This window comes from Cryptococcus neoformans, chromosome 2, assembly GCF_000149245.1.
Source record: "Cryptococcus neoformans var. grubii H99 chromosome 2, complete sequence".
In the NCBI taxonomy this organism is placed as follows: Eukaryota; Fungi; Basidiomycota; class Tremellomycetes; order Tremellales; family Cryptococcaceae; genus Cryptococcus; species Cryptococcus neoformans.
The window spans coordinates 325,001-352,756 of record NC_026746.1 but is presented as its reverse complement, the minus strand read 5'-3'; the positions used below and the strand labels follow the sequence as shown (position 1 = coordinate 352,756).

Here is a 27,756-nt window from a genome sequence, read left to right as displayed (position 1 = left end):
TATCCCCCCGAAGTGACATATGGCTCATCCACCGCCATGCGCTGAGATGCATAAATATGATGATGAATGATACATGTCACTATATCACTACAATACTATTTATACAACCAGTAATCCTTCTAGAGTACGTGTTGAGTAATGCCTTTTTTATCTACTGCTGTTCCTTCACCTTCTCTCGCCTCACCCACTCCCATGCAACGTCCTCCGCTGCAGTCTTTCGCCCAGTACGCTGCACCTCGGTCACTTCTTGACCTGCAATCAGCAGACTTTGACCGACGATTACACCCACCACACAAGCCCATGCCTCTCCCAATTGTTTCCAAGTTCCCGGCAGACCAATTCCAAGACGGCAGAGGTTTTGCCAAACGCCTTGCAAGATCGTGAGCTTGTCCATTAATTGTTGAACCGAAAGACCAGAGATAGCATCGAGCACTTGTGATCGAGTGATGTAATGCTCAGGCAGACCAAGGAGATCGGGAAGAAGAGCCCGAGAAGGGTGGTGGAGATGTCGGTGGATGATAGGGAACGTCGAAGGAGATGGAATAGGGAGGGGAACAAGAGGAAGATGTATGAAACCCTTGTCGTCCTTGATAGGTTTCGGCAACCTGGGAAGGTCAACGAATTCGACCTCTGAATCACTGTCAGACCATGATGATGAAGATGAAAAGGAAGCATCGGAAACATTCTCTTCAGTCTCAACGATAGCAGGGAGAGAGGTGGATGCGGCTGACGTTGAAGGTGTGGGACGTTTGGGAGTAGGGATAGGTAATGAAGTGGTCAAAAGTCGAGGCCAGTATGCGCATTGAGTAGCAAAAACAAGACTATTGACTGCAACAATCATGTTGCCTCTTGACTCCTCTACAGGTTTGCAAATGACAGCAAGTGCCAGATCGGGCTCTCGTCCTCGTGCTTTGGCAGCCCAATGAGGTTTGCTACCGTCGACAACCTCTGGAATGGCAAAGGCGAGAGTGGTACGAGGCAAGACTTTGGGGTCGGGGTGAGGAATGGAAGCATAAGGTCGGTAGGCAAGGGTAATGGTAGCAAAGGAGGGAAGAAGAGGAAACATGCGGTCGAAGATGTATTGAACGGGCTAAATATGTGGTCAGCCACAACTCTCTCTCATCCAGAATACTAAAACTTACAATTTCCTTGAGGTACTCATTATCAATGTACTCAAAAGAAGGGAACCTAGGATAAGGCAACTTGAGAGGAACTTTGACTTGACCAGGAACCGGAGCAGGAGGGTGCCAAACGGCTCTTCTTAACCTCTCCAACCTCGCCAACTTCGCACTTTCCACATCTGGTCCTTGAACCAACTTCAAAGGTGGAGGCCTGGTCTTACTCTTCTTTATGGCAGCCTTGGGCCTAACACTCTTAGATTTAACAGCAGCCTTCTTGGCACGGGTGATAGAGGTAGATCGGTTGTAAGGCTTGTTGGAGTGGCGACGATAAGTGAATTTGGGAGCACGGCCAAGACCAAGGGCAACGATCTTCTTTTTGGGCGGAGGAGTAACTCCAGAAAGTGAGGTACGCAAGGAAAGAGAGATGGCGTCGATATCGTTGAGGGCGATGCTGGATGGGGGGGAGTTTTCCTTATTGGAAGAGACCCGAGGGTCAAGATAAGTAGCCATGGCCAATGGACGGAAGGATGATCTAAAGAAGAAAAAAAAGCAGCAAGTCAATAATGCCCTCAAAGACTCAATAACACCGGCCAAAACTCACGTTGAGTGAAAAAATCTACTGTAGGATAAAGAAGCCTGAGTAGTCGCTGAAGGCAGAGTGAACGGGCCTCGAGTCGTAAATTAAGTGTCTGTAAGGCAGTGGACTGTTAGGGGATTTGTTGGAAGCGGATGCTGGACAGCTATGCATCCTGTAGCTCTCTCTTGATATATCCTTCGCAATCGACTTCAGTCGCCTCTCATTCGAAAGGTCCACTCATCCGTCAAAGCCCAATCAGCGAAATAAGAATTGGAGTTGACGAGTGAGTGAAGGCTTCAAAGGTCCTTTGTTTCAACCATGCACTCGTTTATTCTCCTGTGTAGAAGGGGGCCTCCTCCGCCTTTCCACTTTTGCTCGTCTCCCTTGGCTTCGGGTGATTTAGGTGATGAATTGATGTGTGATGCCTTTGTGTGTTGCCATCATCCCCGCTTCAGGAGAGCGACAGATGAAGTCTTATTTGATGCGACGGTGAGACGGAAATGGAAGTATGCCATCAGGCAAGAAGGAAAGAAATGAAATATGGAGAGGGTGTGTCCTTACATACGCGTGTCCTCTTCTTAAGCTCTATGAATCCTACGCGACAATGCTGAGTAGCTGGTGGACGATGGCTTTGGTAGCCGTAAAAGACGAAAGCACAGCAAGCGTAGCAGAATCACGAACGACTTCTGTCAGTGCGCGTTGTTTCATAGCAGCAGGCTGATGTTCAGGTCCGTTGTGATGCGATTGGCCACGGACAGAAAAACAATCCAGCATGTCATCACCTTCAACACTCTGTCAAACACTGCTACGACCTCATCATCAAGAACTGGCTTGATATCTGGTCTTGCTGATGTTTTCTTCTACCCACTCCAGTCTCTTACCGAGTATGTGTCGTTTCTGAGTTGTGAGTGCACTGTGGACGTATGGGACCGTATGCAATGGGTGCCGGATTTACCTCTCACTACAGTCGCCATGCTTATCAAACAGCTCTTGACGATCAATCAAGTCGAGAGGGGCATGATGCACGCGATTAGGAACTGAAGTGACTTTTGATTCCCATCCCCTGCACTTCCTCCCCCCATAATACCGTGTGCCCGCTTCTCCCACTGATTGATCCTCCAAGTCGTCAGATCTCAAGCTTTAGCAGGCTAGTAGACTCTAATGTACAAGCTGTTTCAGCAGTTCGGTGATAACAGTAGTATGGTTTGAAGTTGCATCTTAAGCCGCCTTTTGCCGCCAAAAAAAAAGCTGGGCGACTACTACTCCTCTTCAAACATACAATCGGCTGCTCCTCCGCTCGTGGAATTGTCCTCCTAAATGAGAGATCTCACTTTTACAACGGATCCTCATTGATACTCTCATCGTATTACAGCAACATGGCAATTGTCGAGATCTAAAAGGCCCATATGCTTGCGCAGGGGAGTGAGGTGAAGGAGAGATGAGCCAAAACATAAACATGTACTATCCAGGGTGCTAAGCATATATATACTGTTGTTAAGTTTGAGCCGTAATTAAATCGCAAACTCGTTGCACCTTCCACATAGTAACCTGTCAAGTAATAATGACGATGGCACGTGTAACCACAACGGAGGAGGCCATGATGAGCAGCCTTTGAGAGTCAATCGCGGAATATCATAATAAAACTTGTATCTGGCGATGTGTAGGGTCAACTAAAAGATGGATATAAACACCGAAAGATCCATATACATGTCATGTAGCGAACGCAGCGTTGAAACTCTTATATAAGAAAGGCAAAGAAATGCTGATGACCGCTTTGATTGGTTGGAAAAAAATATTTGGCTAGTCGCACTGCTAGATCCGTGCCTGAATATCCATCCGGCACTTTTTCGGTGTCGGGTCGGTCAGCCCCGCGTAAAAACGAACTTATGCAGCTCAGCTTGTTCTGTGCTTTATACGATTTACAATCAGGACATACGACATACGGGCAAGGGGTATTCATTACCAGCTACAGAGGCGATTAGGCATTCAGTGTTCTGCAAGCAACTTCCTTTTTTTGATACACAAACATGCCACCCCAGACAGTTACAGATTACAGACTGACAGACGACCAAGAATACGGTTCAGGGCAGCCGACGCCCCAAGCGGATTACGTACCACATATCATTTGGCATCCGACTCAGGTTAACTCAGGTTTTCCAGGCGCAAGTCCTCTCTCCAATCCCGCACGTCGCACGTCGTCGATCTTAAATCCTGTTTTGGGAACTTGCATCACTGTCACCTCTCCAATCTTCTGAACTCAATCATCTATCTCACTTCCTTTTACCTTTCTCCATAGATAACCTCAAGCGTTTGGCCTTCTCAATTATATCGATCTCTTCATCGCAAGCTTAACAACAACACTTTTAATATAATATCTTTGGCAAGTGGCAGGAGGAATACAGCACTTGGACTTCGACAATCCTAAGGAGTCATCATCTTGTCTTCCGTCAGTACGAACACCTGCTATTCTCGCAGGAGGTTAATTATATCTGGGGAGCTGGACGGTTGACTGCAGTAAGTTACTGACATCAAACTGGAGGTGAGAAAGATCTTAACGTACTTCCGGTATTTCCTCAAAGGCACCGCGAGCTCCACACATTGCATGTGCTGAGATAAAACTCTCTTTCCGGACAGTTTCAGCATTTTGCAAGCATTTTCCACATAGGAGTATATCACTCCTTCTTCTTCAATCCCGACAACCTTTCTTAAACCTTTTTATCCATCATGCCTTTAGCCTTAACTGCGACTTCTCTTACTCCGCCATCGGGGATGTCCGGAGAGAGTCCTCAAACGCTATCTGTTTTAGTGCTCCTTCCATCAACCTCAAGCTCCCAAGCAGAGATTCCTACGCCGTATCGGCCAAACCCTCTAAAAACCAGATCGTCCAGTCCCAAAGTGCCAACAGTACTGAGCTTGACAAAGAGTGGAAACGGAGACCAAGGAGGAGATGGAATAGCGCATGAAGCGGAATTGAAGGCCAAGGTGATGGCAGGCAGACGACTGAGTCTCGGCTCAAGTTTGGGGTCAGATATCAATTTATCGATAGGAGAGGAGACGGTGCCTATCGACACCATCCCTGTTGGAATAAACCGGCCCAGTAGAGTGGCAACATTACATGGCATGCCTCCTTTTTCGCCGATAGTATCGCCCACTTCAAGCATTCCTCCTCCAAGCCCAAAAGACCCATCATCGAATTTGCACACGCCCCCTTTTGGTTACAGTTCACGCTCAGGCTCAGGTGGCGGTCCTCATTCACGTCGTCGACGACCTCAGACGGCTTCTGGGACGGCGAACGACATAGCACCAGCCCTCATTAAGGAGACGGCCAATGCTAGGTCCAGCCTGGCGATGGTAAGCGGAGCAGTCAAGGGGAGAGGAAAGGCCAGGCCCGGATGGGAGGCTGATGAGCTTGTCGGTCATTTGCGGGAAAGCGGTTTGGAAGGTGAGTTGAGTGATTGCTCTTTTACTGTGTGCGGATGTGTGGCTTCGCCAATCTGCCGCATCCTATATTCTCGTCCGATATTCTCGGATGAGATCTGTACGGGGATCAGAACAAGGTGCAGGACGGAAGAGTAAAAGTGTCCCAGGGCGGTGCCTGCCGGTGGCCACTTATCGCGCTTTGATGGTACGATCGTCATCCGCATCTGCCATCAGCGGAACTTGCACCTGCAGATCATTTTCTGCTTCCTATTTTAGCTCTATCTACACTCTCCGTGATCTCCCTTTGTCGAGAACAAAAGCTGACGCAAGTTGGCGGCAGTCACTGTGGTCCACACTTTGTCCCATCTCACCTCCCTCATAGACCCCGACGTCTCCCACTCCGCCCATCCAATCATCACTCGCCCCGCAGACCCCGCAGAGCCTGTTACACACGTAATCCTTGTCCCTCTCGCTGATTCCCCAGCGTTCCCTTCCCTCTCTCTGCTCGTGAACAGCGGCACAACACCCTCAGCCGTCTGTTTCCAGCAAGATATCTTGGAAAGAGCCATACGCGCAGAAGAGCAGTGGCTCAAAGGCGCTTTGGCACAGATCAAACGGGTGGCCGACATGTGTACAAAGCATCGGTCTGCCGTCTCTTCAACGGCGTCCACTGCTCGCCCTTCACCTGCTACTTCTGGCCCTGGTAGTCCCATTGAAGCACCTGCGCCGCTTATCATCGCATACAGCGCCAACCCATCCCTTTCTCAGTCTGCGATATCAGCTTGCATTACTGCTGGCGTGATTGGTGTGCTGAAGCCGCCATATGATTTGAGCACTGCCGAGATGGTGCGCAGGATGGTTTGGTCGTACAAGGAGGGCGAGCTGCCTGTCGCTTTCCAGTCACCCTTTGATATGTCCTCGCCGTATGATATAACAGCCTCTCGTTTCTCAATCTCCCCCGGAGGAGGCTCTGACGAGACCACTACTGACTGCCGCCAACTGCATTAGATATGGGCGCAGAGCATGAAGGAGAGAAGATCTTAGCGGCAGCGATGGGCCCACGACAGGGTTCCAGCGAAGCTTGGAATTGGGCTCGGAGTGAGAAGCGATCATCTATCTCTCAACGAACATCAATTTCACGAGAGTCACAAAACCCGTCTCGCAAAGGATCTACGGTCTCAGGAATCGCTTTTACCTCTGCTGATCCATTTGCCGCCAGCTGTGCTTGCAATAGCCCTTCGTCTCAACATTTGCGACCGGATCAACAAGCCCCGCCCATGTACCAGCAAACACCAACTGTGCCAACATACAAACACCCGGAAATTTCCTTACCTCCTGCTCAACAATATACATACCCTTATCTCTTCTATCAAGCGCCATCGTTCTGCGCTTTCCATCCTGCTCCGGATCCGCGTAGGCGAAGTGTAGATATTGGTGGTTTGGCAGAGGCCATAAAAAGAGCATCTCGATTATATGAGGCTAGTCATCCCATTTTATCGGGATCACGAGCTTCAAGCATCCAGCCTCGAGGGGTTAAACGGGGGCAAATGCACGAAGACTACTCCTTCCCGTCAGCGGCTTCACCGACATCTTCTGTGAACCTCAAATCATCCCTCAGTTCAAGCCAGGAGACACAGTCAAACGATGAGAACGACGCTTGGGGCAAATACACTGAGTTGGCAGAGCTCCTTAGTGCCATGTACTGCCACACAGGGACAACTATTGATGTTCAAATGGAGGAATTCGAGAAGTGGGTACCATGAAAGGATGGCAGGCAAAAATCAGCTAACCAGTTGTTCAGATTCTCCAACCCATTAACCCCAGAAAAAAGGTCGCAACTTGTAGATGAACTGGCGACATGGAATTTCAAACCGCATTATCTCCACGAGGATGATCTTTATCGAATGGCTTGCTTGATCTTTGAAGGAATTTTGAATATAGAAGGCCTGGCTGAACTTGGTCTTCAACAAGGTATGTCTATTTTTAGATGATCCATCTGTCGCTCTAATGGTGCCTGAATAGACAATGTCAACCGCCTTTTGTTCGCGATGCGAGCCATCTACCACGCCCCAAATCCTTATCACAATTATGTCCATGCGTTAGATGTCTTACAAGCCACGTACACCTTTCTTGCGGATTTAGGTGTCGTTCCGCCTTTTGAATACATACGTGAATGGGGTCCAAACAAGGAAATATGGCGAAGGCCGTCAGAAAATGAAAATGAAAGAAGTGCCGGTACTAAGAGGGCAAGGGAAATTATGCGACCGCAAGATATTTTAGCTGTGTTGATTGCTGCTATGGGGCATGACGTCGGCCACCCGGGTCTTAGTAATGCTTTCATGGTAAGTTGTTTATTTTCAGCGCGGATCAGAGAAAATCCTAACCAGAAGTAGAAAAACGCAAGGGTACCTCTGTCACAAGTGTATGAGGATAAATCAGTCCTTGAAAACATGCACTGCATGCTTGTCGTGCAGTTGCTCCGCAAATATGGTTTTGGCTTCTTGATTGAACGTACGAAATCCTCATCTGAAGCGCAGGCGCTGTCCAATTTGGATCAAAAGAGTTTCCGTCAAGTCCTTTATTCGTCTATCCTTGCCACAGACATGTCGCTCCACTTTGCTTGGGTCCAAAGGCTCAAGGAATTTGATGACAGATTGAAGTCTGGAGAGGCCGGTGCTGTAGAGGATGAGAGGATTTTGATTTGCCAAGCTTTAATCAAGTGTGCAGATATTAGCAACCCTGTGAGTCTTACTAAATCTACTGTCTGGCTCTCCACTGACACTCATTTGCAGAGTCGACCGATTGGCGTGTCACAACATTGGTCCTCTGTTCTGCTAGAGGAATGGGCCAAACAAGCATCGCTTGAACAGGATCTTTCGCTTCCGGTGTCAGTCGTTGCGTCAGCAGACGCTGCGCTCCAGGCTAAGGGCCAAATTGGGTTCATTGATCTGTTCACAAAACCATTGTTCGAGGCGGTGTCTGATGCGTTGCCCGAGCTTCAACCTTACGCTGATAGCTGTGTGGAGAATCAGACGATATGGAAAGCAAGGCTGGCTGAACTTACAGAGAAGGAAGGTGACGAAGGAGAGGCAGTGAGGACATTAATCCAACCGGCGGTGGAGGGAGCAAGTCAAGACGAAAGATTTAAGACACTGTTCCCCTTGCTTCTCCCCACGCCATTAGTCTCTGGTCTCTCTGTGCCTGAAGAAGCTACATTACTCAAGGGGTCTTCATCTTTCACGTCGCCAACAGCCGCCATGTCACCTTATGCCCTTCCCACGCCTTCCAAGTTCAGCTTCGGCACTGATTTAACCGAACAAAATGGTGCGTCTCCTGCCGCCAGCGTCATGCGCGCAGTCTACCACGCAAAGCTTGTCGACCAAGGTTCGCGCTCCAGATTGGCTAGCTGGTCGAGAGGTTTCATACATGGAGATTGGAACGAGCACAGGAGGATGTCGACACCAGAAATTTTAACCAGTAATAACCATCTATGAAAAAGGGATCAAAACCCACGAAAATTTTCAATCTGAGGTATCTGGAAGGACAGCTGTATAAGTATATTTGGTTGCTGCATCTTTGGAGTACATCTTACGATTGTATGTAGCATATTTATGGATTTTTTTTTTCTCATAATTTTGGCAGCTAGTCTGCCCACGGACTCCTTGCATCATCAGTTTCATGCGAGGTATGCCCAATTGAGGTGGTGAGGTTATCATTGCATCCATCCAACTAGATGGTGTAGGGACCTCTTCACTCCAAACGACTGTTTCCTCTCCTGACTGACCAAAAATCCCAGGCCCATTAGCATTGCTCTCAACCGACGGACTTTCGAGGGCTTTGGGGACTTCATATATTTCGGGCCCCTCCCAATTGAACCATGGAACACATTGATGGGCTTGGCCCCTTTCCTCTACTTCGAGTACTCCCGAACACCCTTCTCATGCTTCCTATCAGGCATCTCAGAAACGATATGGTCACATTCGGCGATACTCATCTGACAACCAAGCGATTTTGCAGTCTCGCCATCAGCTGACGGACCATGAGGGTTGAGTGAGGCTTGATGTTGAGCAAAGTTTGCCTCGAGGAGCTCAAGACGGTTAGATATGACTTGAGAGATCGGTTCTAGTTTTCGAACCACATCTTCTGTAGCGGGACGGTGAAGGTTTGGACGATCTTGATGGCGGAGTGCCGAGGAGGCAAGTGAAAGAGTTTCGACCAAGCTACCGAGATATTCGAACGCCTTAATGCCAGGGCGGTGATACTCGTGAACAGGATCGACCTGAAGGATGTTAATGATGGGCACCCTGATCTGGGATGTTTGAGATAAGGTGCCTTGCGAAGCCTTACAAACGAGCTGGCAGTGGGAAGTGGGTCGCGGGGGACGTCGCTCTCCTCCTGAGACGTGAAGTCTGCCAGGGACAAAGTTACGGTAGGTGGCGATGTCAAACCTTCTTTCTCCGTAGACGTCGGCCCTTTGTCTTCCTTGGGATCCCCGAAACTTCCGGACCAATTGCTTAGCTTTTTGGAGACACTCCACTTCAAATCAGTCCATTCATTGAAATTATTCTTTCTCGTCTTGCGGCCATCTTGTATTTGGTTTCTTCTTGACCCTTGTCTGTCATCAGCTTATCCAAGCCAAATCCCGAAGCATCTGATCGATAAGATCTAAATTGCAGTATCACATCGACAAGGTTATTATAAAAATTGGGCGCTACGACCATACCCCAGTCTCTTTTACTAAGCTGTTGACTGTCTTTAGCGCCTGAGCGCACCCCGCGTTCAATATTTTGAAGCAAGCTCACAATTCTGCTGAGGTCACCTGTCAGGTAATGGGGAGAGTGAGATAGAAGAGATTCACACTCTTGGACCGTAAGGTGGCGAGAATAGTAAGTGGACGTATACGATGCGCATTACTTCTGTGCGCTAAGAAGCAAGGAGCAATGAGTCACTTTCATGGGGGTATGTTTCTCACCTACTCCTGCCTCGAGAGGTATGAGTTCATGGTAGCATTTTGCTGTCCGACGCTGGTGAGGTTCTCATCGGCGAATCTTGAAGATAAACGCTTGGCATTTTGAGCGACGTTGGCGATGGTCGATTTTACAGTACTGGACATGTGGCTACTAGTTGTCCCCAATGTTGTTGAGGCTAAAGGCTGGGACATGCTTGTACTTGGCGGATCTGCTTACTGACCTAGAATGAGTAGGGAATCACCCCGTTACATGCTGCGCCACAAAAGCTTCATAACTGACTTTTCACCACAAAGGGTGATGAAGGTACTGAACCGGCCGGGCCACCTTTCCTTACATTAGAAGTATGGAGCGTATTGCGAGTTGAATTTCCTTTGGCGAAAAGAAGCAAAGGCAAAAGATTTGCAAAAACGTCTACAATGTCAATCAGTCGCAAGTGGATCTCATGTCGTAGAGTGTATGTAATACATACAACAGGAACAAAGTCATACAACCAGAAGCTCTATAACGACATCCCAAGTCATTAGAAAGGCCTTGATGTATCCTCCATTTGGAAAGGACTGTCGATCACCTGGTCCACATTCTCAAGCCACTGTTGTTTGTGTCCCTTTTCCCTTTCCCGCTCATGTTCAATGTCCCAAAAACTCTTCGGCTTGGGTTGGCTCTGTGGAGGGGAAGAGCTCAACGGACTGTCCAAACTATGCTCATTTTCTAACCGGAGAGGCGAGAGATTACTAAAGTCACTATCCGGTCTCGTACCCCATGGATGCAACTGCTGCTCCCCTTCACCAGAAGAGGCTGTCTCGGGACGAAACGTCTGTCTTAAAGGAGATTGTGGTCGAGGCGCCCGGATAGTTGGTGCACGGTCAATTGAAGATTGGGCACGGATAATGCTGGGATGAGACGGAGGACGAAGCGATGTCGGAGATGTCGCCGACGTAGGTGAAACAGAAGACGTGGGATTTTCATGCGAGGGGTAGTCGGTGCTGATAGGAGGAACAGAGACAGTGTTGCGATGCTTTGTTCGGTTAGATTGAGGAGATGTATGTGTATGATTGAAGGATAGTTTGGGTGTTCCCAGATCATGATATGTCCTCAGCGTTTCTGACAGTTCGTCCAGCTGCAATTCATTAGCAATCGTCCCCGCTCGCCACAAAAGATCCACTACCATCCTACCTTTTCCATAATCTCATCCACGCCCTTTTCTCGCTTCTCTAACCTGTCCTCTATCCCTTTATAATTCGCTTTCTTTTCATCCTCTCCCTTTCCACCCCTTTCCTCTTGTTCTAAGCCATCATCCTCTCCCAACCCTTCTAGATTGAAATGCATCTTTCCAACTTGCTCTTGGCCCTTGAGCACGGTCTCCAGCAGATGGCGCAGCTTTTTGCTCATTTCGCTTCCTTCTGAAGAAAGCTCTGCATTAAATACTTCAAAAATAGGTTGCTGGTGGACCTCCTTGGAACCCCTATCGCTCTCTCGTCCTGGAGGTAGCGCAGAGGGCAAGAGGAGATGTGACTGGTGTTCCCCTGGTGCTGAAGAGGAACGATGTAATGATGGACGACGGTGGTCAACTGGTCCTATCGGTTTTATGAAAGAGGAGACATAGGGGTCATTGACACTCGGAGGGGGAAGGTTGAGATGGGTATCGGGGGTTTGACTCGTCTGTCTTGGAGGTGGAGGCGGGTTGGTGGAGGACGTGTGAGATGAGCGGTCTGAGAGAAAATTAAAGTCATCGTCTGAGAATTTCTTCCTGTTCTCTTTGGCTGCTTGTGGTGTCTCCTGTTGCTGGTGTTGCTGCTGCTGCTTGCTTGTGTTGCTGGGTGGAGGAGGAGGTGCAAAGTCTCTTGCTGTGACCGAAAATCGGTTCGAGGATGTTGATTGGGGCGACTCGTGTACTGCGGACGCGTAAACTGGCGAATGTGCCGCTGGCTTTGGAAGCACGGGCGAGTAGTATCCAAACATGGTTTTCCTTGTTGAAATTTCGAGAACGTGAGAACGGAAAGAGGATATAGAATCGCAATAACAATGGTAACCATAGGAATGCGATTACGTAAACAACTAATACATCATTTCACTATGCTTAAAGAGACCCTCGTCCCTCTTCCGCATCCACTTTTTCATGGCTCGCACTCTTCACCTTTTCAATCAGCGCACGCACACCCTCCTCGCCCTTGACTCTGTGTACTCGCTTCTCGAGACCCTCCAGCTTCTTGAGCTCGTCCGGGAGCACATCCCGTCGAAAGTCAAAATCGGGGAACTCGGAGGCTGAGAGAGCGAGCTCAACAGCACCAGAGAATTTCGCGGGGTGCGCAGTGGAGAGAGTGATCCAAGTGGTGTCGGGGGAACTACTTCATGTCATTGGCTGCACAGTTGATACCAGAAAAAGTCACTTACGCCTTCTTGGCAGAGCGCTCCTGAGCGGTAAGGCCGACGGCGGTGTGGGGGTCGACGACATAAGGACCGTACTTCTCACGCCTGTAGTACTTTTGAATCTCCTCGAGCGTCTACACGTGTAAATAAGCGCCTTCAAATTCTTATCCACAACGGATATAAACCCACCTGACCGTCAGATACCCTTTCGGCCCAAAAGTCCTTGCCAGCAGCCTGCCTCACATCCTCTCCAAGATCGACCTTGCCATCCTTCTTCAAAGTGCTCATCCAGTCGTTCAACCTCTCCTGAGCCTTGAACCTCTTCTCCTCATCGGAGCCCTCGGTGCCGTTGGTCTCAAGCGCAAGGTAGTACAAGAGCCTCTCAAAGTTGGAAGAAAGGAGGATGTCCATAGCGGGAGAGTGAGTCGCCTTGACGGCGCTGACAGCCTGCTGCCCGTCGCTAGAGCCGTTGACAGCAGCAGTCTCGGCAGTCTGGTCTTGTTGCACAGCGTCATCAGCCTCGTACCTCCCGGTCCTGAAGAACCGCTCGAGAATGTCGTTCTCGTTGGTCGCGACGACGAGTTGCTCCATGGGCAGGCCGAGCTTCTTGGCGTACCAGCCAGCAAGAATGTCACCAAAGTTCCCAGTGGGCACTACGAATTGAAGCTTTGCACCGTCCTTCCTGGCCTCTTCGGGAAGCTGGAAGTAGGCGGAGAAGTAGTAGACGATTTGAGCAAGGATACGGGCCCAGTTGATCGAGTTGATAGCACCGAGACGGTGAGTGGCGTTGAACTGGGCGTCCGAAAAGAGGGTCTTGACGATGCTCTGACAAGTGTCAAAATCAGAGTCCTCAACAGCGACGCAGTAGACATTGGCGTCGGGGACAGTGGCCATTTGTGCCTCCTGGATAGGGGACACTCGGCCGTCGGGGTAGAGGATGAAGATGGTGATGGAAGGCTTGGATCGGAGACCGTAGATGGCAGCACTACCAAAGTTGTTAGCTCTCATTCTCCCATTTCCCCCCTTGATCTCACCTTCCTGTGTCGCCACTGGTAGCACCGACAACGGTCAATTCTTCCATATCCTCAGTCTTGTCCTTGTTCCTCCTCTCCAAAAAGTACCTGAACAACTCTCCCAAGAACTGAAGGGCCACGTCCTTAAAAGCCCATGTGGGCCCATGCCAAAGCTCGAGAACGTATTCATTGTCACCAGTCTGCCTGATGGGCGTAGTGGCGGGGGATCGGAAGGAGCTGTAGGCAGTGTTGATGATTGACTGGAGGTCGTCGGAGGGAATGACAGAGGTGGGGACGAAAAGAGAGAGGATTTCGTGGGAGAGCTCTGGGAACGAAAGACCGGCCCACTTGGTCTTCCAGTCCTTGGGAAGGGCAGGGATGTGGGTGGGGATGTAGAGACTGTGTGAGTGTCAGCTAAGGGAGAAGCGACGGACGAGATGTTACTGACCCTCCGTTGGGGGCGAGACCGGTCAAGACGGCCTGGACGGGTGTGAGTTGGAGTCTGTATGGTGTGGAGCGGGACTGCACTCACGTCCTCGAAGGATAGGGTCTCCTTGCCACCTCTTGTGGAAAAGTATCTCATTTCCTGGGCCATGTCTGCAGTTTGTGTGGATATATATACCTCAGAAAGACCGATACGCCGTTTTTTAGGTCAACGACCTACCCTAATAACTGGTCGCGAGTCATTTCATGATATTACGTAACATCCACATCCTATTAAACCCCTATGGAAAAATGCTATTCGACTTTATATATCGCTGTCCTATCCTGCATCAAGGCTCAAGACCTACTGCGCCATCTCCAGCCCATCCAAGCTCCGGCTGAAATGCCTCGTATGCCGGCTCCTCCAACAAATGCAACCTATCCTCATCCAAAGAGGAAATTTTCGAGGTGCGACGGGGAATATTAATATACAGAGATATTACGCCGACGCAAGAAGCCGAGCGGCGACGCAAGAGGTCGAGCGGTATCTTCCGAAATGTCGGCCCATTCCAAGAATAACTAGGAACAGAATAAGCAGATGTTCAACCCTCTTTACGTTGATGACTTACCTTTCCGCCATACTCCCAACCGGAAACACCCTTGCCTTCCAACTTTAAGCACAACCTTCTCAAAAGAGTCTTGTCGTCCCTCAAGACCGCTTCTGGCGCCAACTTCTCCACAAGAATCTTGTGCGCTCGATCGTAGAGCTTGGCTTGAAGAAGAGCATGGTACTCGGCCCAGGCATCACCAGTCGAACAGAGGAAAGCTGCCCGAGATTCATATATCCATTCTTCTGGAATGCAGAGGGTTTCCGTCAAGAAAGCTTGATCCTCTTTAGTAGCGGCTGGATGTCGGTAAAGAAGGGCATGAAGAGCCTTGGAACGCCTAATGAAACAGATCAGCTCCCCTATCACCTAAAGCCAATGCAGACTCACCCATCGACTGTCTCAAGGTGCAACAACACAAAGGCAGCCCACTTCCATTCGCCAATCTCTTCCAATTGCGCTGCATAACCCGCCGTCAATCGGTCAGCGTTCGCACTGTATCCAGTACTCTCATCCCTATCTTCAAAGTCTCTTCTTCTCAACACTCTGGAAAGCAACACGTAAAGATGCCATGCTAACCGCACGTCAAACGGGCTAGGAGATGTATCTCGCGATCGGAGCACCTGGTCAAGAGATATGGCGTCGTCGGAATAAAGTTGAAGAAGATTGTAGAGAACATCTGTAGGTTCAGTAGGAAGATTCCAGGAACGAATGTTGTCGGATGGTTTCTCAAGGTATGGCGGAAGAGGTCTAGCAGGTGGATGAGTAGATGAAAGGGAAAAGGTATAAGAGTCGACGACATCTCGGATGGTATTTTCAAAAGGTATACCGTACCAAAGATGGAGACCAAAAGCACGCTTCCAGTCAAGATCATCAGCAATCAAAACGTCAGGACATCCATCAGACCCTCGTGATGGATCGCCGGCTGAAACATCGGTGATACCTGCCAAAAGTGCGTAGAGTTTCCGGTAACCAACAGCAATTAGAGGGTTCACTTTGTACGCCTGCCAGTCTTCCAATTGCTTCAAGAGTTCGTCTTTAAAACTTTCCTCCCCACCCGCTTGGGACAATAACGTTGCTAACCTCATATTGCCGGCCTTCAAGGCAGACTCGACAGCATGCTCGACTTGATGGCCGCTCAGAAGAGAGAAAATCTTGCCTGGCTGGTCCTCGCTTCGAGTGATTAGATCGGAATCAACCAAAGGAGCAACAGCATCCTCCAACCATTTGGATAAAGCCAGTTTTCGGCGGATAGACGAAATACGTTCGATAAGCTCTTCCGATGATCCTTCAGGAAGTTGAATGTCAATTTCATCGAAAAGGGCAACACCAAGGCGGAAAACGTTGGCTTCGTGGGAGCGATCACCCGCGTCAAATCGAGAAGCAAAGTCGCGGAACCGAATGCCTGGGTTGATGGTGACCGTTGGCATACCCTCCACCTGTTCAATTAAACTGGTTTCCAGGTGAAGGGAGAGTAGTCTTTGAGACTTGGATGTTTCCACCTTAGGTTCTTCCGATAGTACATCCACTTTCTCGATATAGACAACGGCATCGGTGTCCGCTCGACTATTTACGTCAACCGATGGATCTCGCCAGTTCAAACGTAATCTACACTCACATTGACTCAGTCGGCGAACAAATCTTCCCAAGATGTACCAGTTCTCCGTTAGGACCCCAAGAACATCTAAAAGACCTTCCCAAAGCTAGTCCCGCGTCCACTCTTAGCCCCTCTGCTCCCTTGGCCACACTCTCTTCCTCAGTTACTCTCGCATACTTCCTTGGTTGGCGAAGTTTGGGCAGGCTTATTTGAGTTTCGCCGAAAGAGGTCCGCTACGATATTGTTAATACGGAGCATGATTTAGACCCCAACAAAGACAACATACCTTGATAGCCCGCTCATCAAGCTTCACATTTTCCTCCTCGGCTTCACGAAAAAACGACTCATACCCTTTTTCTGCCTCCCTCTTCTTTGATAATGCTAAATCTTTGCCAGGTCTCGTCATAGAAGCGGAAGACCCGAAAAAAGAGTCTTGCATACCTCGCAAGTTCTTCATTCCCTCAGCTCCCAGTTGCGATTTGATGGGAAGATCCCAACTAGCTTGAGGAAACTCCATCTCACCGCTCTCATCCGCCTCTGTCAGCCCATCTTCCATATAAGACTCTTCTGAAAGCTGGTCCTCTTCAAACCCAGAGTCGTGCTCGGTTTCAACATCCCGGATACTCTTGGTAGGAGGAAATATCTCGTCATCGTCGTCCTCTGCTGACGTCCCCGATGGAGATCTGGAAAAATCCCTAACAACATCTTTCCCCCGCCTTCCCAGGTCCCTATTTTCAATACTCTCATCCTCATCACTATCGGCAATGCCATAGGTTGTAAAGTGCTCCACACGGAAGGTCCAGGTACCATCATCTGTATAACTGATGAATTCGGTGTCAGGAATAGCCTTTACACGCCTAACAAACTTCTGGAATCTTGGATCTTCAGGGTCTCGCACCCAATCTTTGGTTGCCTTGTCCGTGGTAAATACATTCTCAAGCATGATTCTAGCTGGCACATTCAGACCTTGGCCCCTTTCAGGTTTTTGAGAATAGTCGTCGGGGTAGACAGAAAGCTCAGATTGGTCAACGACTATTATAGAGCCAAGAATATCTTCCAAGGGGGCAAGAGTTAAATCAACAGGTTCAAGGAACGAAACTTCACCGAAACCACGTCGACCTGCGGTGAAACCACTCAGCTGGGAGAGATCTTCTTTGCTCATTTGTTCGAGCTTTTCCAACTTCGGTCTACACCAATAATCACCTTTCTTGGGTGCACGCTCAGACCCTGCAACTCGGGGTGATGCGATGGCCGAGGTTGATCGGGTGGCAGAAGAATCGGCGATTTCAGGACGGGAGGGTGTACCATTCACAGGAGGATGGAATACAAGAGGAGTACCAGGTGTCTGAGGGGTAGAAATAGTACCCTTGAGGGAGCTCGTGGAGGTTTTGAGAGCTGATTTGCCAAGGACAGACTCCAGCTGGTCACTACCGCCAATGGAGCTGCCAATGTTCGGTGTCACCGAGAGTTTCTTGATGTTTGGACGGGGCACAAAGGCGTTGGGGGTCAGGGCGGTGTCACTCAGACCCTTATATCTGTCAGGAGCAGCGGGGGAGTTGAACAAGCTAGAACGACCAGGGGAGCTGATAGAAAGAGGGCTACCGGCTCGGCCAGGGCTCTGAGACACATTGAGGGGCGACGCGAAGCCACGAAGTTTATTGATCTTAGACTTGTTGGTCGAGGGGGTGAGACGGTAAGATGATGCGGTGAGCGGGGGGAGGGCTGGCTTCTTGGACTGTGAGCCAATTTCAAGCTTTTGGCCACTGTACGCAAAGAGAGGGTTATTCCCGTATGGGTTTTGGTCGATTGACGCCGTGAGACTAGGTTGCAGTTGCTGCTGTTGTTGCTGGGGTTGCTGCACAGCTGACTGTCCCAATCCGCTGAAAAGACCACCACCGCCAAAGGTGCTTTGCTGAGCCGGCTGAGTCGTCGTGCTGCCTAACAAGCCTGTTGAAGCAGGCTGTGATTGACCGAGGTTGCCAAACAGTCCGCCTGTGGTACCAGTTTGAGGCTGTTGCTGTTGCTGCTGCTGCTGCTGGGGCTGTTGACCAAAGAGACCAGTACCGGTACCGGTAGTGCTTGCTCCACCAAACAGACCTCCGCCTGTGGCTGGTTTCGCGCCAAACAATCCGCCACCGCTCTGTTGGTTTTGTTGGCCTAATTGACCAAGGGAGTTGTTTGTGGTACTCCCAAAGAGCCCGCCACCGGTCGTTGAAGCGGTGTTGCCAAATAACCCACCTCCCGTTTGGGCAGGTTGCTGAGTCTGTTGCGTTTGGCCGAAAAGACCTGTACTAGGAGCTGTAGTAGTAGCAGGCTTAGCACCAAACAGACCACCACCAGTTGTAGGGGCAGTGCTGGTGCTCCCAAAGAGACCCCCGCCGGTTGCTGGCTGTTGGTTCGTTTGTTGGGGCTGGGTCTGGCCGAATAATCCGCCTCCAGTAGTGTTGGTGTTTGTATTAGTGCTTCCAAACAAACCGGTGCCGGCAGGTTGACTCGTGTTGCTGGTCTGACCAAAACCTGAAATAGGGTAAATGAGACGTAATTCAATGGAACCAAGGGAAGCAACGTACCGCCAAATCCTGTACTTGTGGAAGCAGGGGTAGTTGTGCTTCCAAATAATCCACCAGGCTTCGAGGCACCAAACCCAGTCGCAGCAGGCTGCTGCTGTTGAGCACTCTGGCCGAAAAGTCCCGTACCGGGAGCTTGCTGCTGAGTATTAGCACCTAAGGCGTCCGGTCAGTACTGTCCCATGACCAACCTTTGCGACTACTTACCAAATCCGCCACCGCCAAATAATCCGCCGCTCGTCGCAGGTTGTTGCTGTTGCTGTTGTTGTTGCGGTTGCGTTTGACCGAAGCCGCCGAAACCAGTTGTGCCTGTCCCTGCTTGACCAAATGTGCTCGTACCGGCACTGCCTGTCCCAAAACCTGTAGTACCTGTGCTTCCAAACGCAGGCTTACCCTGGCCAAACCCTCCAAAAGTGCTTGTAGCCTGAGGCTGTTGTGTGTTTTGAGCACCGAAGGGATTGGTAGTGTTGGTGTTGTTGCTGCCAAAAAGACCACCACCAGTGTTTTGTTGAGGTTGCGTCTGGCCGAAAAGGCCACCACCAGTATTGGTATTGGTCTGACTAAACAGTGAAGAACCTTGTTGAGGTTGGGATTGGCCGAACAACCCGCCACCCGTGTTGGTGTTGGAAGTGCCGAACCCAGTGCTGGTATTTGACGTCGAACCAAAGCCAGTAGCAGGGGAGGACGACCCAAAGAGACCAGTGCCAGCTGGTTTGGCGCCAAATCCAGTAGTAGCAGGTTGCTGACCGAATCCAGTGCTTGCAGGCTGACCGAAGCCTCCTGAGGAGGAGGCTCCAAAGGCATTCTGCTGCTGGGGCGTGGCCTCCTTTCTTCCTTGCTGGTAATCCAACGCTCTCAATTCTTCCCAACTGCAGCCTCGGTAGGGAAGCATAGCAGTGATAGAGTGGAAAAGATGGGGCGGTCCCTCCTTACCAAGAGCCGTATTGGTGGAAGGATCGGCCTGCCAAGTAGGGTAATAGATTGGATTGGCAGTACCAGTCGAGGGAGGAGGAGGAGGGGGGATATCGGTTCGGTAGGTTTGGAGTTCAGCAGGACCCTTGAGGACCTCCTGAGTATTGGTGGAAGCACCAAAGCCAGTGGAAGGCTTAGCGCCGAAGAGGTTTGAAGTTGCGCCCGATCCAAACGTAGCAGTCGCAGGTTTAGCACCAAAGAGACCTCCGCCAGACGTGTTGGAAGTATTTGAACCAAATCCAGTGTTGGCTGTGTTTGAGCTTCCAAAAAGACCACCTCCAGCTTTAAAAAAATTCAGGATTTGAGGTATCAATCACATCCGCACTGTTGACTCACCGGTGTTTTGACCAAAAGTTGATCCTGAGGCACCAAACGTCGGCCTCGCAGCTCCAAACGCATTAGATTGTTGTGGTTGTTGTTGCTGTTGGTTACTGGCTCCAAATCCACCTGCTCACTGATCAGTGACTAGCCATTGAAGCCGCTTAAACTTCCAAGCTCACCAAATCCAGTGTTGGCCGTAGCTCCGCCGCCGAAAACACCGCCAGTATTTTGTGCAGGCTGTCCAAATCCACCAGTGGTGCCACTTTGGCCGAACCCTAAGATATCAAGTTAATGATCTGTTGTAAAATCCCTCGAGTCTTGATGGAGAACTCCATCATTGACCGGCTGTAAGGACAACACTCGGCCAATGCTTCGTCCACAATCAGGACCTGAGCACAGCTCTTGGAAACCAAGCAACCATGCAGCTCTCGCTCATACGCACCTCCAGTATTCTGCTGGCCGAAAGTTCCTCCTCCTCCACCGCCAAAGAGACCTCCGCCTTGCTGCTGTTGTTGATTTTGGTTATTTTGACCCCATGCCGAAGTGCCGCCGAACATGGTGGCTAAGTGTCGCTGTGGATACGGGGATTGCCTATTTGCTGCTTCCTTCTCTGTGGACGAGAGATGCCAAGGCAAAAAGGAAGGAAGGAATTGAAGAGCAGGACGAAAGTAGCTGTGGTTTGCGTAACGCTGCTCGAACTAATTGCTCAAAGACGCGACTGAACTGAACTACAGACATCACAACGGCATTATCCGGCATTATCCCCCGTGGCACTCCATCGTCTATGTATTTGTAGAGTCGATCCTTCATGCAGAACATCTATGCATCGTAACATTTCAAGGCAAACGAGAAGAGATGGGACGGCGTTTGTTACAACAAATCATTTTATGATGTGATCTATGAGCCAGCAGACGATGCGATGAGGATTCGGACTGCATTTCTGCGGCTAACGCCTCAAACCAGACATGATGCCTTGTTGGGGTGGTGGATGGCTGTGGTCTGGGTTATAGCCAGTATGGGCATACCCGTGACCAGGAGTATAAAGATCTTGTCCATAAGCTTGTGGCGGAGGTTTTTGATTTTGTGGCGGTTGCTGTTGGCTGCGCTGCTTTGCTCTTTCTTTCCAGGCAGCTTTGATGGTGTCCGCACGGGCATACAGCTAACGCGGACATATCATCAGCAAGACCTTTGTTAAGTGATATCGGGATAGCTCACTTCTTCAATTTCTACCCCGTCATTGATGCTGACGAGAATCTTGTCCACGATGGATTTGTGATTCCCATGCGGCTTGTCGTCCCGCATTCGCAGCATCTTCCATGCTTGTATCTGGCTGTCCCAACAGACCTCTACTATCCGCTCATCCAATTGCTCTTCTGATTCCTTGAACCTTTATTACACGCTCATCAGCTTTTTCCCGACAAATTTTGAAGAAATATGATCTACCTTTGCCATTCGTCATCAGTCATAGCCATAAAATCGAAAAACTCATATCTATCGCCTCCCAGCCAGGTGTTAAGAAGGAATTCGGGCTTTGCTCTGTAGTCTGGCTCGTCGGAATCTGCTAGAGGAGGGAAACGGAGTTCGACCTTAAAATCAATCGAATTCTCCGAAGGTGGTTTCCATTTAAGACTAGTATCATGCGGCTTCAGTACCCTTTTTTGTTTTAGTTGGAAACGGCTTACATGTTTTCGTCAGTCCCCGCAACGTACGGGGTGTGGACACATGTAAAGATCAAACCATCGTGACCATGCTTCAGCTTGGGTATGTGCTCCTCCATAACGAAGCGAAGGTGATAGGACAACTCTTCTCTTTTGGCGACCATCCTTGCAAACAAATAATGTTTAGGCCTTGACCTGGCAGAGGAAGAAGCTACTCACATAAAAGGGATTGTCCGTCTCATATCGGGATTCGCAGACAGCGCCGTTGCAAATGGTTTGATAACCCAATCATGAAGCCTCTGCAATATGGTATTAATGTGAAGCCCTTTGCCCAAAGCGCTCAAACCACTTACAGCATATCTCTTTAGTAGAGGCTTCTCCATGATATTTTCACCGTGCAATACCATGCAATCAAAGGCGTAATACATTAGGGTTTGCTGTGAATGGACGTCAGAATCCACAAGAATGGTTTGCAAAATCTTAAGACTTACTGCACCCGAAATGGGGTCAATATCGATGACGAGCTCGCCGTCCAATAAAGTTTCGCCAAGAAAGGCCGAACGATTCTCCCAATGAGCAAAATATAATCCTTGGATTTTGAAGAACCTTTGTTTCCGATCGATCTGTAACCCTTTAGTCGGCACGCTACAACGATGTCGGTAATAAAGTAACTCACCAGCCAAACCTCTTGTTGCTCAGTCGATTGGTTGACGACAATGAAGACCAAAACCCTAACACCATCACTCTTCTCGCAGACCCAGAAATCTTCTTTTTCTAGGAGATCTAAGGAGGAGGACGAAAAGCTGACTGGCTGTGAGCCTGGGAACTTGCCACCTCCTATTCCACAAAGGTTGGAAACGCGCTCCGCGAGGAAGTATTGGAGTGTGGGATCCGTAAGTAGTTCTCCGGGGATGTCTGGGATGGGAGTATGGGCCGGCATGGTGTTTGGGTATGGGAGTGCGATGAGATGGATCCTAAGGAGGCTGGCTGTTAATTACCTGTGGAGGGTGGAGGTTTCGTTGGCGGAGTTGGGACGATGCCCGCATGGATGTGATGACGTCGATGCTGTGGCTCTTCCATGAGCGATGTTCGGTGTACAGATGTCAGTACGTATCTCGCTGCAGCGCATAATATTTTGCATCTTTCTATACCCATACATCCGCCATGCCGCTCTCAGAAGCAGACATATCAGCGGCCCCTATAGACGATGGTAGGCCACAAGCTCTCCTTTCCAGCATACCGCTCACACCTCGATAAGGCTCTTTTACTCCTGCCACGCAGCCCAGGGATCCCAATGATCGATCCTACGCACCTCGCTCACCCCAGCCTAAACTAGTTCTCTTCAACCCAAGGTCAGGCGAGACTGAAACCATTGACTTGGGTCCTGCATCTTCCGTCATGACCCTGGAAGACTATCGTAATCTCAATCGGCAGACAACTCATCGAGGTATGCTCACGGGATTAATCGGCGGTGGTGTCTTGAGTACGTCACGGAAGTATTGACAAGACAAGATTAGATGATAAAGCTCACTGCCTGTAGCCTACCTTGTGAAGAGATTCAAGCCTACACCTCCTACCCGTAATGGTCTTGCGCTCACTTTCCTTTGTAAGTGCACTAATGGCAGCGACATGGTAAACCCCATCTCACATCCAGGTAGTATCGTCGTCATTCATCTCTTACTCTACATCTCGAGCTCTCTTGCTTTCCCACATTCTCCAAATTCGTGCCAAGGCACGATCCCAAGCTATGACCAACGGGGAGCTCCAAGATCCAGCCACTCCTGGGTCTGCCGACGTCACATTCGACTCTTTCAGTACAGGCGATACTCCAGCCACTCTTCCTTCTTCCGAATCAAGTTCGTTTGGTACTCCTAACCCGAAAGATCAGTTGCCTGGACGTTGGAGACCTGCACAACAGCAAGGGCAACAGATGAATTCCAATGTAAGAGAGGAACTGGCTCGAGCTAGACTAGGAAATTCCCCAAATAGGGTTGACTGGTCGCAGGGCCGAAGGATGGATGGTGGTCTTCGCCCTGAAGGGGAGACAATGAGCGATCCTTACGGATCACCGGATCAGATGCGTGATCCTTATGCTTTCACATGATCATCAAGGCATCTAGCGGAGAGATGATCTCTTAACAGGAGAAAGAAAACATGATCAGAAGAAATCGTCAAAGTAAATGCAACAACTCATTACTGTTATGCTATAATTTTTCGTCCAGCCGGCGCGTCCCCGTCTCCTTCTTTTTCAAACAGTTCCGACTCATCACTGTCCGTACTACCCAAATCAACTTCCCTTTCCATTCGATTTTGAGACAACAGGGATCTCCTCGCGCCTCTTCCTCTTTTGTTCAAGGGACTAGGCGCTGCTAAAGCTCCGGTAATGCCCCGGGTTGAGATGCTCAATGAGCTACCTTTACCAACAGAGCTGGATGGGGAGGACAGCCTCACACTATCATTTCGCTGATGAAGCCAGGCACCCGAAAACTTTCTCGAGCTACTGTATGTAGATACACCTGAACCAGTAAATGATGTTTGGTGTTTGGGCATCGGGGTATATGCAGAGGAAGAGAGCATCAGCAGAAGGTTTTTGAGATTTGGAAGGGTTTGTCGCAAATCTAATAGACGAATGTTGGCATCTTGCATGAGCTAAAAGCGCAAGTTAGCATTGAGCATGAGTTAGATATGTCCGGACTCACCACTTCGATGTTCTTGTTCAACAGAAAAACGCCGTACTCGTATCGATACCTTTCTACACCTTTAGCATATAGTGGGAAACTGGCATTTGGATAATCAGAATATGATTTAGAAAAAGAAACAGAAACCAGACCTACGACCTCGGTCCTTGCATCACACTAACCACATCCTTTACTGCACTCTTGCTCCCTGCGCAAGTGATGGGATATGGTAACGCTCCAGCTTGACCCCTCAAATTTCCCAAAATCTGTACCACCATCGCTGCATATCCCAAAGCCGCCGCTGTTGTTCGTTCATCCACCTTGTGGGCGGGTAAAGAAATGGGGGGCGCAGGATCTTTAGCGGATGATGGGATTGGAAGGGGAACTCCGAGAATTGTATACAGAAGAATAGATGGGTCTGATGGCTGAATGGGGAACAGATTGTCGAGTACCTGGATGTGAGATGCTCGGATGCGATGGATTTTAGGAAGAAGCGAATCACGCTCAGATCTGATTTGTTTGCCGTCAATTACGCGCATCGTACTATCTGCGGGAAAATCACCCACCTCAAAGAGTCGATTTTATCTCCAAATTCACGAGCTTGTATCCGAAGTGCATTGTCAACTTCATCCGCATCAGCCAGACCATCCCGCCTCGTCTGTAATTCTTCCGATTTGATAGTAATACGCGCACGAGCTACAAATTCGCCATCAGGTTTGCTCCAGCGACTTTGAGACTGGGACAAACCCACTGTCTTTGATACGTTTTTGCACCTCTTCGACTTTATTCCTTATCCAAGCTATCCGATTTTCTCGCTCTGATAGTTCACGTTTCTATACCACTCGAGATTAATATTGTCAAGGTGAGATTAGTCAAGAGTTGCAGACTTACCAAAGCCCGATTGTCCACATCCTCGTCTAAAAGCTTATTCACTTTACTCTGGACTTGAGCTATGTCCCTTTGAGTATCTGTAATAACTGCATGCATGTTGACTAGCCTGAAAAGAAATGGGGGTGAGGGACATGAAAACGTAGAAAGATGGCAACCTACTGATGAAGGCTCCCCACACCAACTCCCTTCTTCAATTTTGAATCTTTCCATCTCTGATCTTCCACAAGAGCACTGGTGGTCTCCTGACTAGATTCGCTGGGTGCGATGCAGTAGACGCCTTTAGGGTCGAAACTAAAAGTTAATTCCAAGCTATTCGGAGAGCCTTGTCCAGTTTTCCTAGTTAAGCGATCCAACTGGACTATACCCCCTACACCCTCTAAAAGCTTCCATTTTCTTGTCCCCACATCTTTGTCACCGCCTATATCAGGGGTTTCAACCCAAATTTGAATCTCCACTAGTGTACTTGCCAAATCAGTATATGTCAACCATGGCGCAAAGTCGGACTGTGGGTCCAAATCGGAAAAGCGAGGGAATATTGAGGGTGAATGTATAGGTGATATGAAGAATGGAACAATCATAGGAGTGACTGCAGGTCTGGGAGGGGGCAAAGGGGCTACATCGGAGCCTATAATGCCTTTTTTCGTAGAGCGGTAGATTGATGTTGAGGAGCGTGATGCAATGGGGGTAGATTGACCGCGGAGAGAGGAGTTTCTTGGGGAGAGTGAAGCGAGTTCCGAAGATCTAGGAGAAGCCAACGGTGGCGATGGCATTTTGGACGGGATGTGAGAGGTTAGGGAAGGCGTGCGAATCCGAGAATTGGAGTTGGATCCGGGGAGAGAAGTAGTGCGTGTCACGATTGTGGGAGATGATGGGGATGACTTCGATAAGGCAGATGCAGATATAGTTATCGGCCGTGTGCCTGATTCTCTCTGCTTGGACTGAAGGATGACCTCGTCGCTGTTGGCCTTTTTGGGACCAGGAGGGGCACTTTTCCGGGTCGGACAGCGCTCTGATGACTTCGTTTCGGGCGCAGTTGGAGGTAACCGGAACACTACAAAACACCTTGCAAGTCTCCTCTTCTCTTTCCGTGTCAGTTCTATCTGCTCGCTAAGAGAGCCGTGGAGATGCGGGGACAGGTCATGATCGCCTTCCAAATCCTTTCCCAAGCCCAACGCTTCCCCGGCCAAAGTAGGCGCTCGATGTCTGGTTCCACGGGCGCGAGGCACCGACCCCACCCTAGGCGACGGAGGTTGGATAGTTTTGGCGGATGCAAGGGAGTCTGACCTGCCACGAAATGAGCTACTGCCAGATAACCTGCGATCTCTTGAAATGGCCTTGGGACCGACTGAGCTCTGACGTGATCGCTGAGGTTCGGGTTTTGTGGTGGCAGGTTCAGGAGAAGCGACTGTCCTACTTGATTCCCCAAGAGTGAAGCCTTCGGGGACCTGTTCGGGTACGAGCCTGGAAGCATAGGACAGGGACTCCGGTAGTGTGAGCTGGTGGATGCGAATGCTATATGAGTGTTAGCGTTGGGCGGAGATATGCCGGGTTTGTACGTGCCCAGTGATGTGTCTAATGCGTGGCTGTTTGTGGATGTCAGTGTCTGCTGTTGTGGTGTGCAGATAGGCTTACCTTGTCATTGAGACTGAGGTTATGTGTAGACGAGCCAAGTGCCATGGCTATGTGCGGTATGGATACGGCTGAGATTGACATACAAGTATGCGAATGAAGTCAAAGCCATAGATCATACAACGAGATGTGTCTGGTGCCCGGTGGAGGTCGCCCGCCGGCTTATACATACAAAAACATCCACCTCTTTCCATCGCATCTCTTTATCTTCTATATCCAATCACACTCTCACACACTCCCTGTGCCTCGCCAACACCTGTCCGTAACCACCGATTCCCTCCCAGCCGACTATCAAGCCATATCACGCTACAGTGGTCTGGCCAGCCTCGTTTAATGGAATCCCAACGACCAGCACAGCTACCACCAAGAGGACTCCCAATACGTACGGACAGCGTTCTCATTCTGAAATCATGCAGAGTATTGTCTGACATTTCTTGATAGTGTCAGGCCTGCCACCGGTAACCGAGTCAACAAGTAGGCGATCGATATTACGATTACGATGCAGCCAAGACTAATTACTAATCACCTCGTAGACTGTAGACAATGCAATAAAGACTTTAACCCTCTCTGGCGACGCAAGAACATCTGCGGACATTGTGGCTATGAATACTGCTCATCTTGCCTCTCCGATGGTCAAGCGCTTATGCCCCGTCGGCCGGGCCAAGCAGCTCTCAATCCCAAACCTTTGTCAGAGCTCAAAGCAGGACTCGGACTAGATGATAAGCGTGGAAGCTCTGGCTCGGGATACGAAGCCGAGAGTGTCTGTCTACCATGCTTGAGTATGCTTCAAGGTGGGTTATGAGGCTCTGATGGCGGTAGGATGCGTGGCTGACTAGAGCTATCATCAAAGTGACTGCAGCGCCCGTGACCATCCTGAGATCCTTGCCCATAAAGCGGCTCAAAGATTACCTTGCCGCATACAACATTCCTTGTATCGGTGCCAAGGA

At 49.7% G+C, this 27,756-nt stretch overlaps 10 protein-coding genes and 2 non-coding genes; 5 read left to right on the top strand and 7 right to left on the bottom strand.

The window, feature by feature from the left end:
• Positions 1 to 82: 82 nt before the first annotated feature.
• Positions 83 to 1,886, top strand: CNAG_12148. XR_001045467.1 has 2 exons: positions 83 to 1,101; positions 1,155 to 1,886. It is a non-coding gene; the product is annotated as a hypothetical RNA (non-coding RNA).
• On the bottom strand, positions 152 to 1,631 carry CNAG_03617 (clampless protein 1; the record flags this gene model as incomplete). Its single annotated transcript, XM_012191952.1, has 2 exons — positions 152 to 1,090; positions 1,143 to 1,631. The coding sequence occupies 2 exons, from the start codon at positions 1,629 to 1,631 to the stop codon at positions 152 to 154; spliced, it is 1,428 nt and encodes a 475-aa protein (XP_012047342.1).
• Positions 1,887 to 4,422: 2,536 nt separating the features above from the next.
• On the top strand, positions 4,423 to 8,749 carry CNAG_07470 (high-affinity phosphodiesterase; the record flags this gene model as incomplete). XM_012192356.1 has 7 exons in its annotated part: positions 4,423 to 5,140; positions 5,459 to 5,923; positions 6,127 to 6,868; positions 6,920 to 7,089; positions 7,141 to 7,460; positions 7,512 to 7,859; positions 7,911 to 8,749. 7 exons carry the CDS (start codon positions 4,423 to 4,425, stop codon positions 8,610 to 8,612), a joined length of 3,465 nt encoding a protein of 1,154 aa, XP_012047746.1. The 3' UTR covers positions 8,613 to 8,749.
• Positions 8,750 to 9,028: 279 nt separating this feature from the next.
• CNAG_03614 (hypothetical protein) lies at positions 9,029 to 10,279 on the bottom strand (the record flags this gene model as incomplete). Its single annotated transcript, XM_012191951.1, has 3 exons — positions 9,029 to 9,397; positions 9,466 to 9,616; positions 10,095 to 10,279. 3 exons carry the CDS (start codon positions 10,277 to 10,279, stop codon positions 9,029 to 9,031), a joined length of 705 nt encoding a protein of 234 aa, XP_012047341.1.
• A 257-nt stretch (positions 10,280 to 10,536) lies between these two features.
• CNAG_03613 (hypothetical protein) lies at positions 10,537 to 12,069 on the bottom strand. XM_012191950.1 has 2 exons: positions 11,262 to 12,069; positions 10,537 to 11,205 (listed from the first exon to the last, which is right to left on the bottom strand). Exons 1-2 carry the CDS (start codon positions 12,045 to 12,047, stop codon positions 10,609 to 10,611), a joined length of 1,383 nt encoding a protein of 460 aa, XP_012047340.1. The 5' UTR covers positions 12,048 to 12,069; the 3' UTR covers positions 10,537 to 10,608.
• Positions 12,070 to 12,117: 48 nt separating this feature from the next.
• On the bottom strand, positions 12,118 to 14,098 carry CNAG_03612 (threonine synthase). XM_012191949.1 has 6 exons: positions 14,001 to 14,098; positions 13,917 to 13,948; positions 13,490 to 13,867; positions 12,645 to 13,440; positions 12,480 to 12,589; positions 12,118 to 12,430 (listed from the first exon to the last, which is right to left on the bottom strand). Exons 1-6 carry the CDS (start codon positions 14,061 to 14,063, stop codon positions 12,166 to 12,168), a joined length of 1,644 nt encoding a protein of 547 aa, XP_012047339.1. The 5' UTR covers positions 14,064 to 14,098; the 3' UTR covers positions 12,118 to 12,165.
• A 54-nt stretch (positions 14,099 to 14,152) lies between these two features.
• CNAG_07469 (nuclear pore complex protein Nup98-Nup96) lies at positions 14,153 to 20,637 on the bottom strand. XM_012191758.1 has 10 exons: positions 20,396 to 20,637; positions 20,133 to 20,228; positions 19,969 to 20,079; positions 18,868 to 19,914; positions 18,664 to 18,816; positions 16,380 to 18,610; positions 16,115 to 16,326; positions 14,887 to 16,062; positions 14,521 to 14,836; positions 14,153 to 14,470 (listed from the first exon to the last, which is right to left on the bottom strand). The coding sequence occupies exons 1-10, from the start codon at positions 20,508 to 20,510 to the stop codon at positions 14,375 to 14,377; spliced, it is 5,553 nt and encodes a 1,850-aa protein (XP_012047148.1). The 5' UTR covers positions 20,511 to 20,637; the 3' UTR covers positions 14,153 to 14,374.
• CNAG_12147 lies at positions 14,522 to 17,547 on the top strand. Its single transcript, XR_001045466.1, has 3 exons — positions 14,522 to 15,448; positions 15,508 to 16,722; positions 16,775 to 17,547. It is a non-coding gene; the product is annotated as a hypothetical RNA (non-coding RNA).
• Positions 20,638 to 20,757: 120 nt separating the features above from the next.
• CNAG_03610 (mRNA guanylyltransferase) lies at positions 20,758 to 22,567 on the bottom strand. XM_012191948.1 has 8 exons: positions 22,288 to 22,567; positions 22,103 to 22,234; positions 21,965 to 22,048; positions 21,831 to 21,910; positions 21,636 to 21,776; positions 21,397 to 21,582; positions 21,169 to 21,340; positions 20,758 to 21,112 (listed from the first exon to the last, which is right to left on the bottom strand). The coding sequence occupies exons 1-8, from the start codon at positions 22,549 to 22,551 to the stop codon at positions 20,900 to 20,902; spliced, it is 1,272 nt and encodes a 423-aa protein (XP_012047338.1). The 5' UTR covers positions 22,552 to 22,567; the 3' UTR covers positions 20,758 to 20,899.
• Positions 22,568 to 22,720: 153 nt separating this feature from the next.
• On the top strand, positions 22,721 to 25,292 carry CNAG_03609 (hypothetical protein). XM_012191757.1 has 4 exons: positions 22,721 to 22,821; positions 22,870 to 23,094; positions 23,152 to 23,217; positions 23,270 to 25,292. Exons 1-4 carry the CDS (start codon positions 22,776 to 22,778, stop codon positions 23,713 to 23,715), a joined length of 783 nt encoding a protein of 260 aa, XP_012047147.1. The 5' UTR covers positions 22,721 to 22,775; the 3' UTR covers positions 23,716 to 25,292.
• Positions 23,776 to 26,916, bottom strand: CNAG_03608 (hypothetical protein). XM_012191756.1 has 9 exons: positions 26,813 to 26,916; positions 26,741 to 26,763; positions 25,340 to 26,692; positions 25,181 to 25,286; positions 25,041 to 25,122; positions 24,856 to 24,985; positions 24,446 to 24,799; positions 24,311 to 24,389; positions 23,776 to 24,260 (listed from the first exon to the last, which is right to left on the bottom strand). The coding sequence occupies exons 1-9, from the start codon at positions 26,891 to 26,893 to the stop codon at positions 23,811 to 23,813; spliced, it is 2,658 nt and encodes an 885-aa protein (XP_012047146.1). The 5' UTR covers positions 26,894 to 26,916; the 3' UTR covers positions 23,776 to 23,810.
• Positions 26,917 to 26,992: 76 nt separating this feature from the next.
• CNAG_03607 (hypothetical protein) overlaps positions 26,993 to 27,756 on the top strand; it is a 2,086-nt gene continuing 1,322 nt past the window's right edge. Inside the window, exons 1-4 of the mRNA XM_012191947.1 lie at positions 26,993 to 27,191; positions 27,251 to 27,283; positions 27,343 to 27,600; positions 27,660 to 27,756. The exon at positions 27,660 to 27,756 is cut by the window's right edge and continues 73 nt beyond it. Coding sequence (XP_012047337.1) covers positions 27,143 to 27,191; positions 27,251 to 27,283; positions 27,343 to 27,600; positions 27,660 to 27,756 — 437 coding nt within the window. The 5' untranslated portion in view covers positions 26,993 to 27,142. The remainder of the gene's footprint in view (positions 27,192 to 27,250; positions 27,284 to 27,342; positions 27,601 to 27,659) is intronic.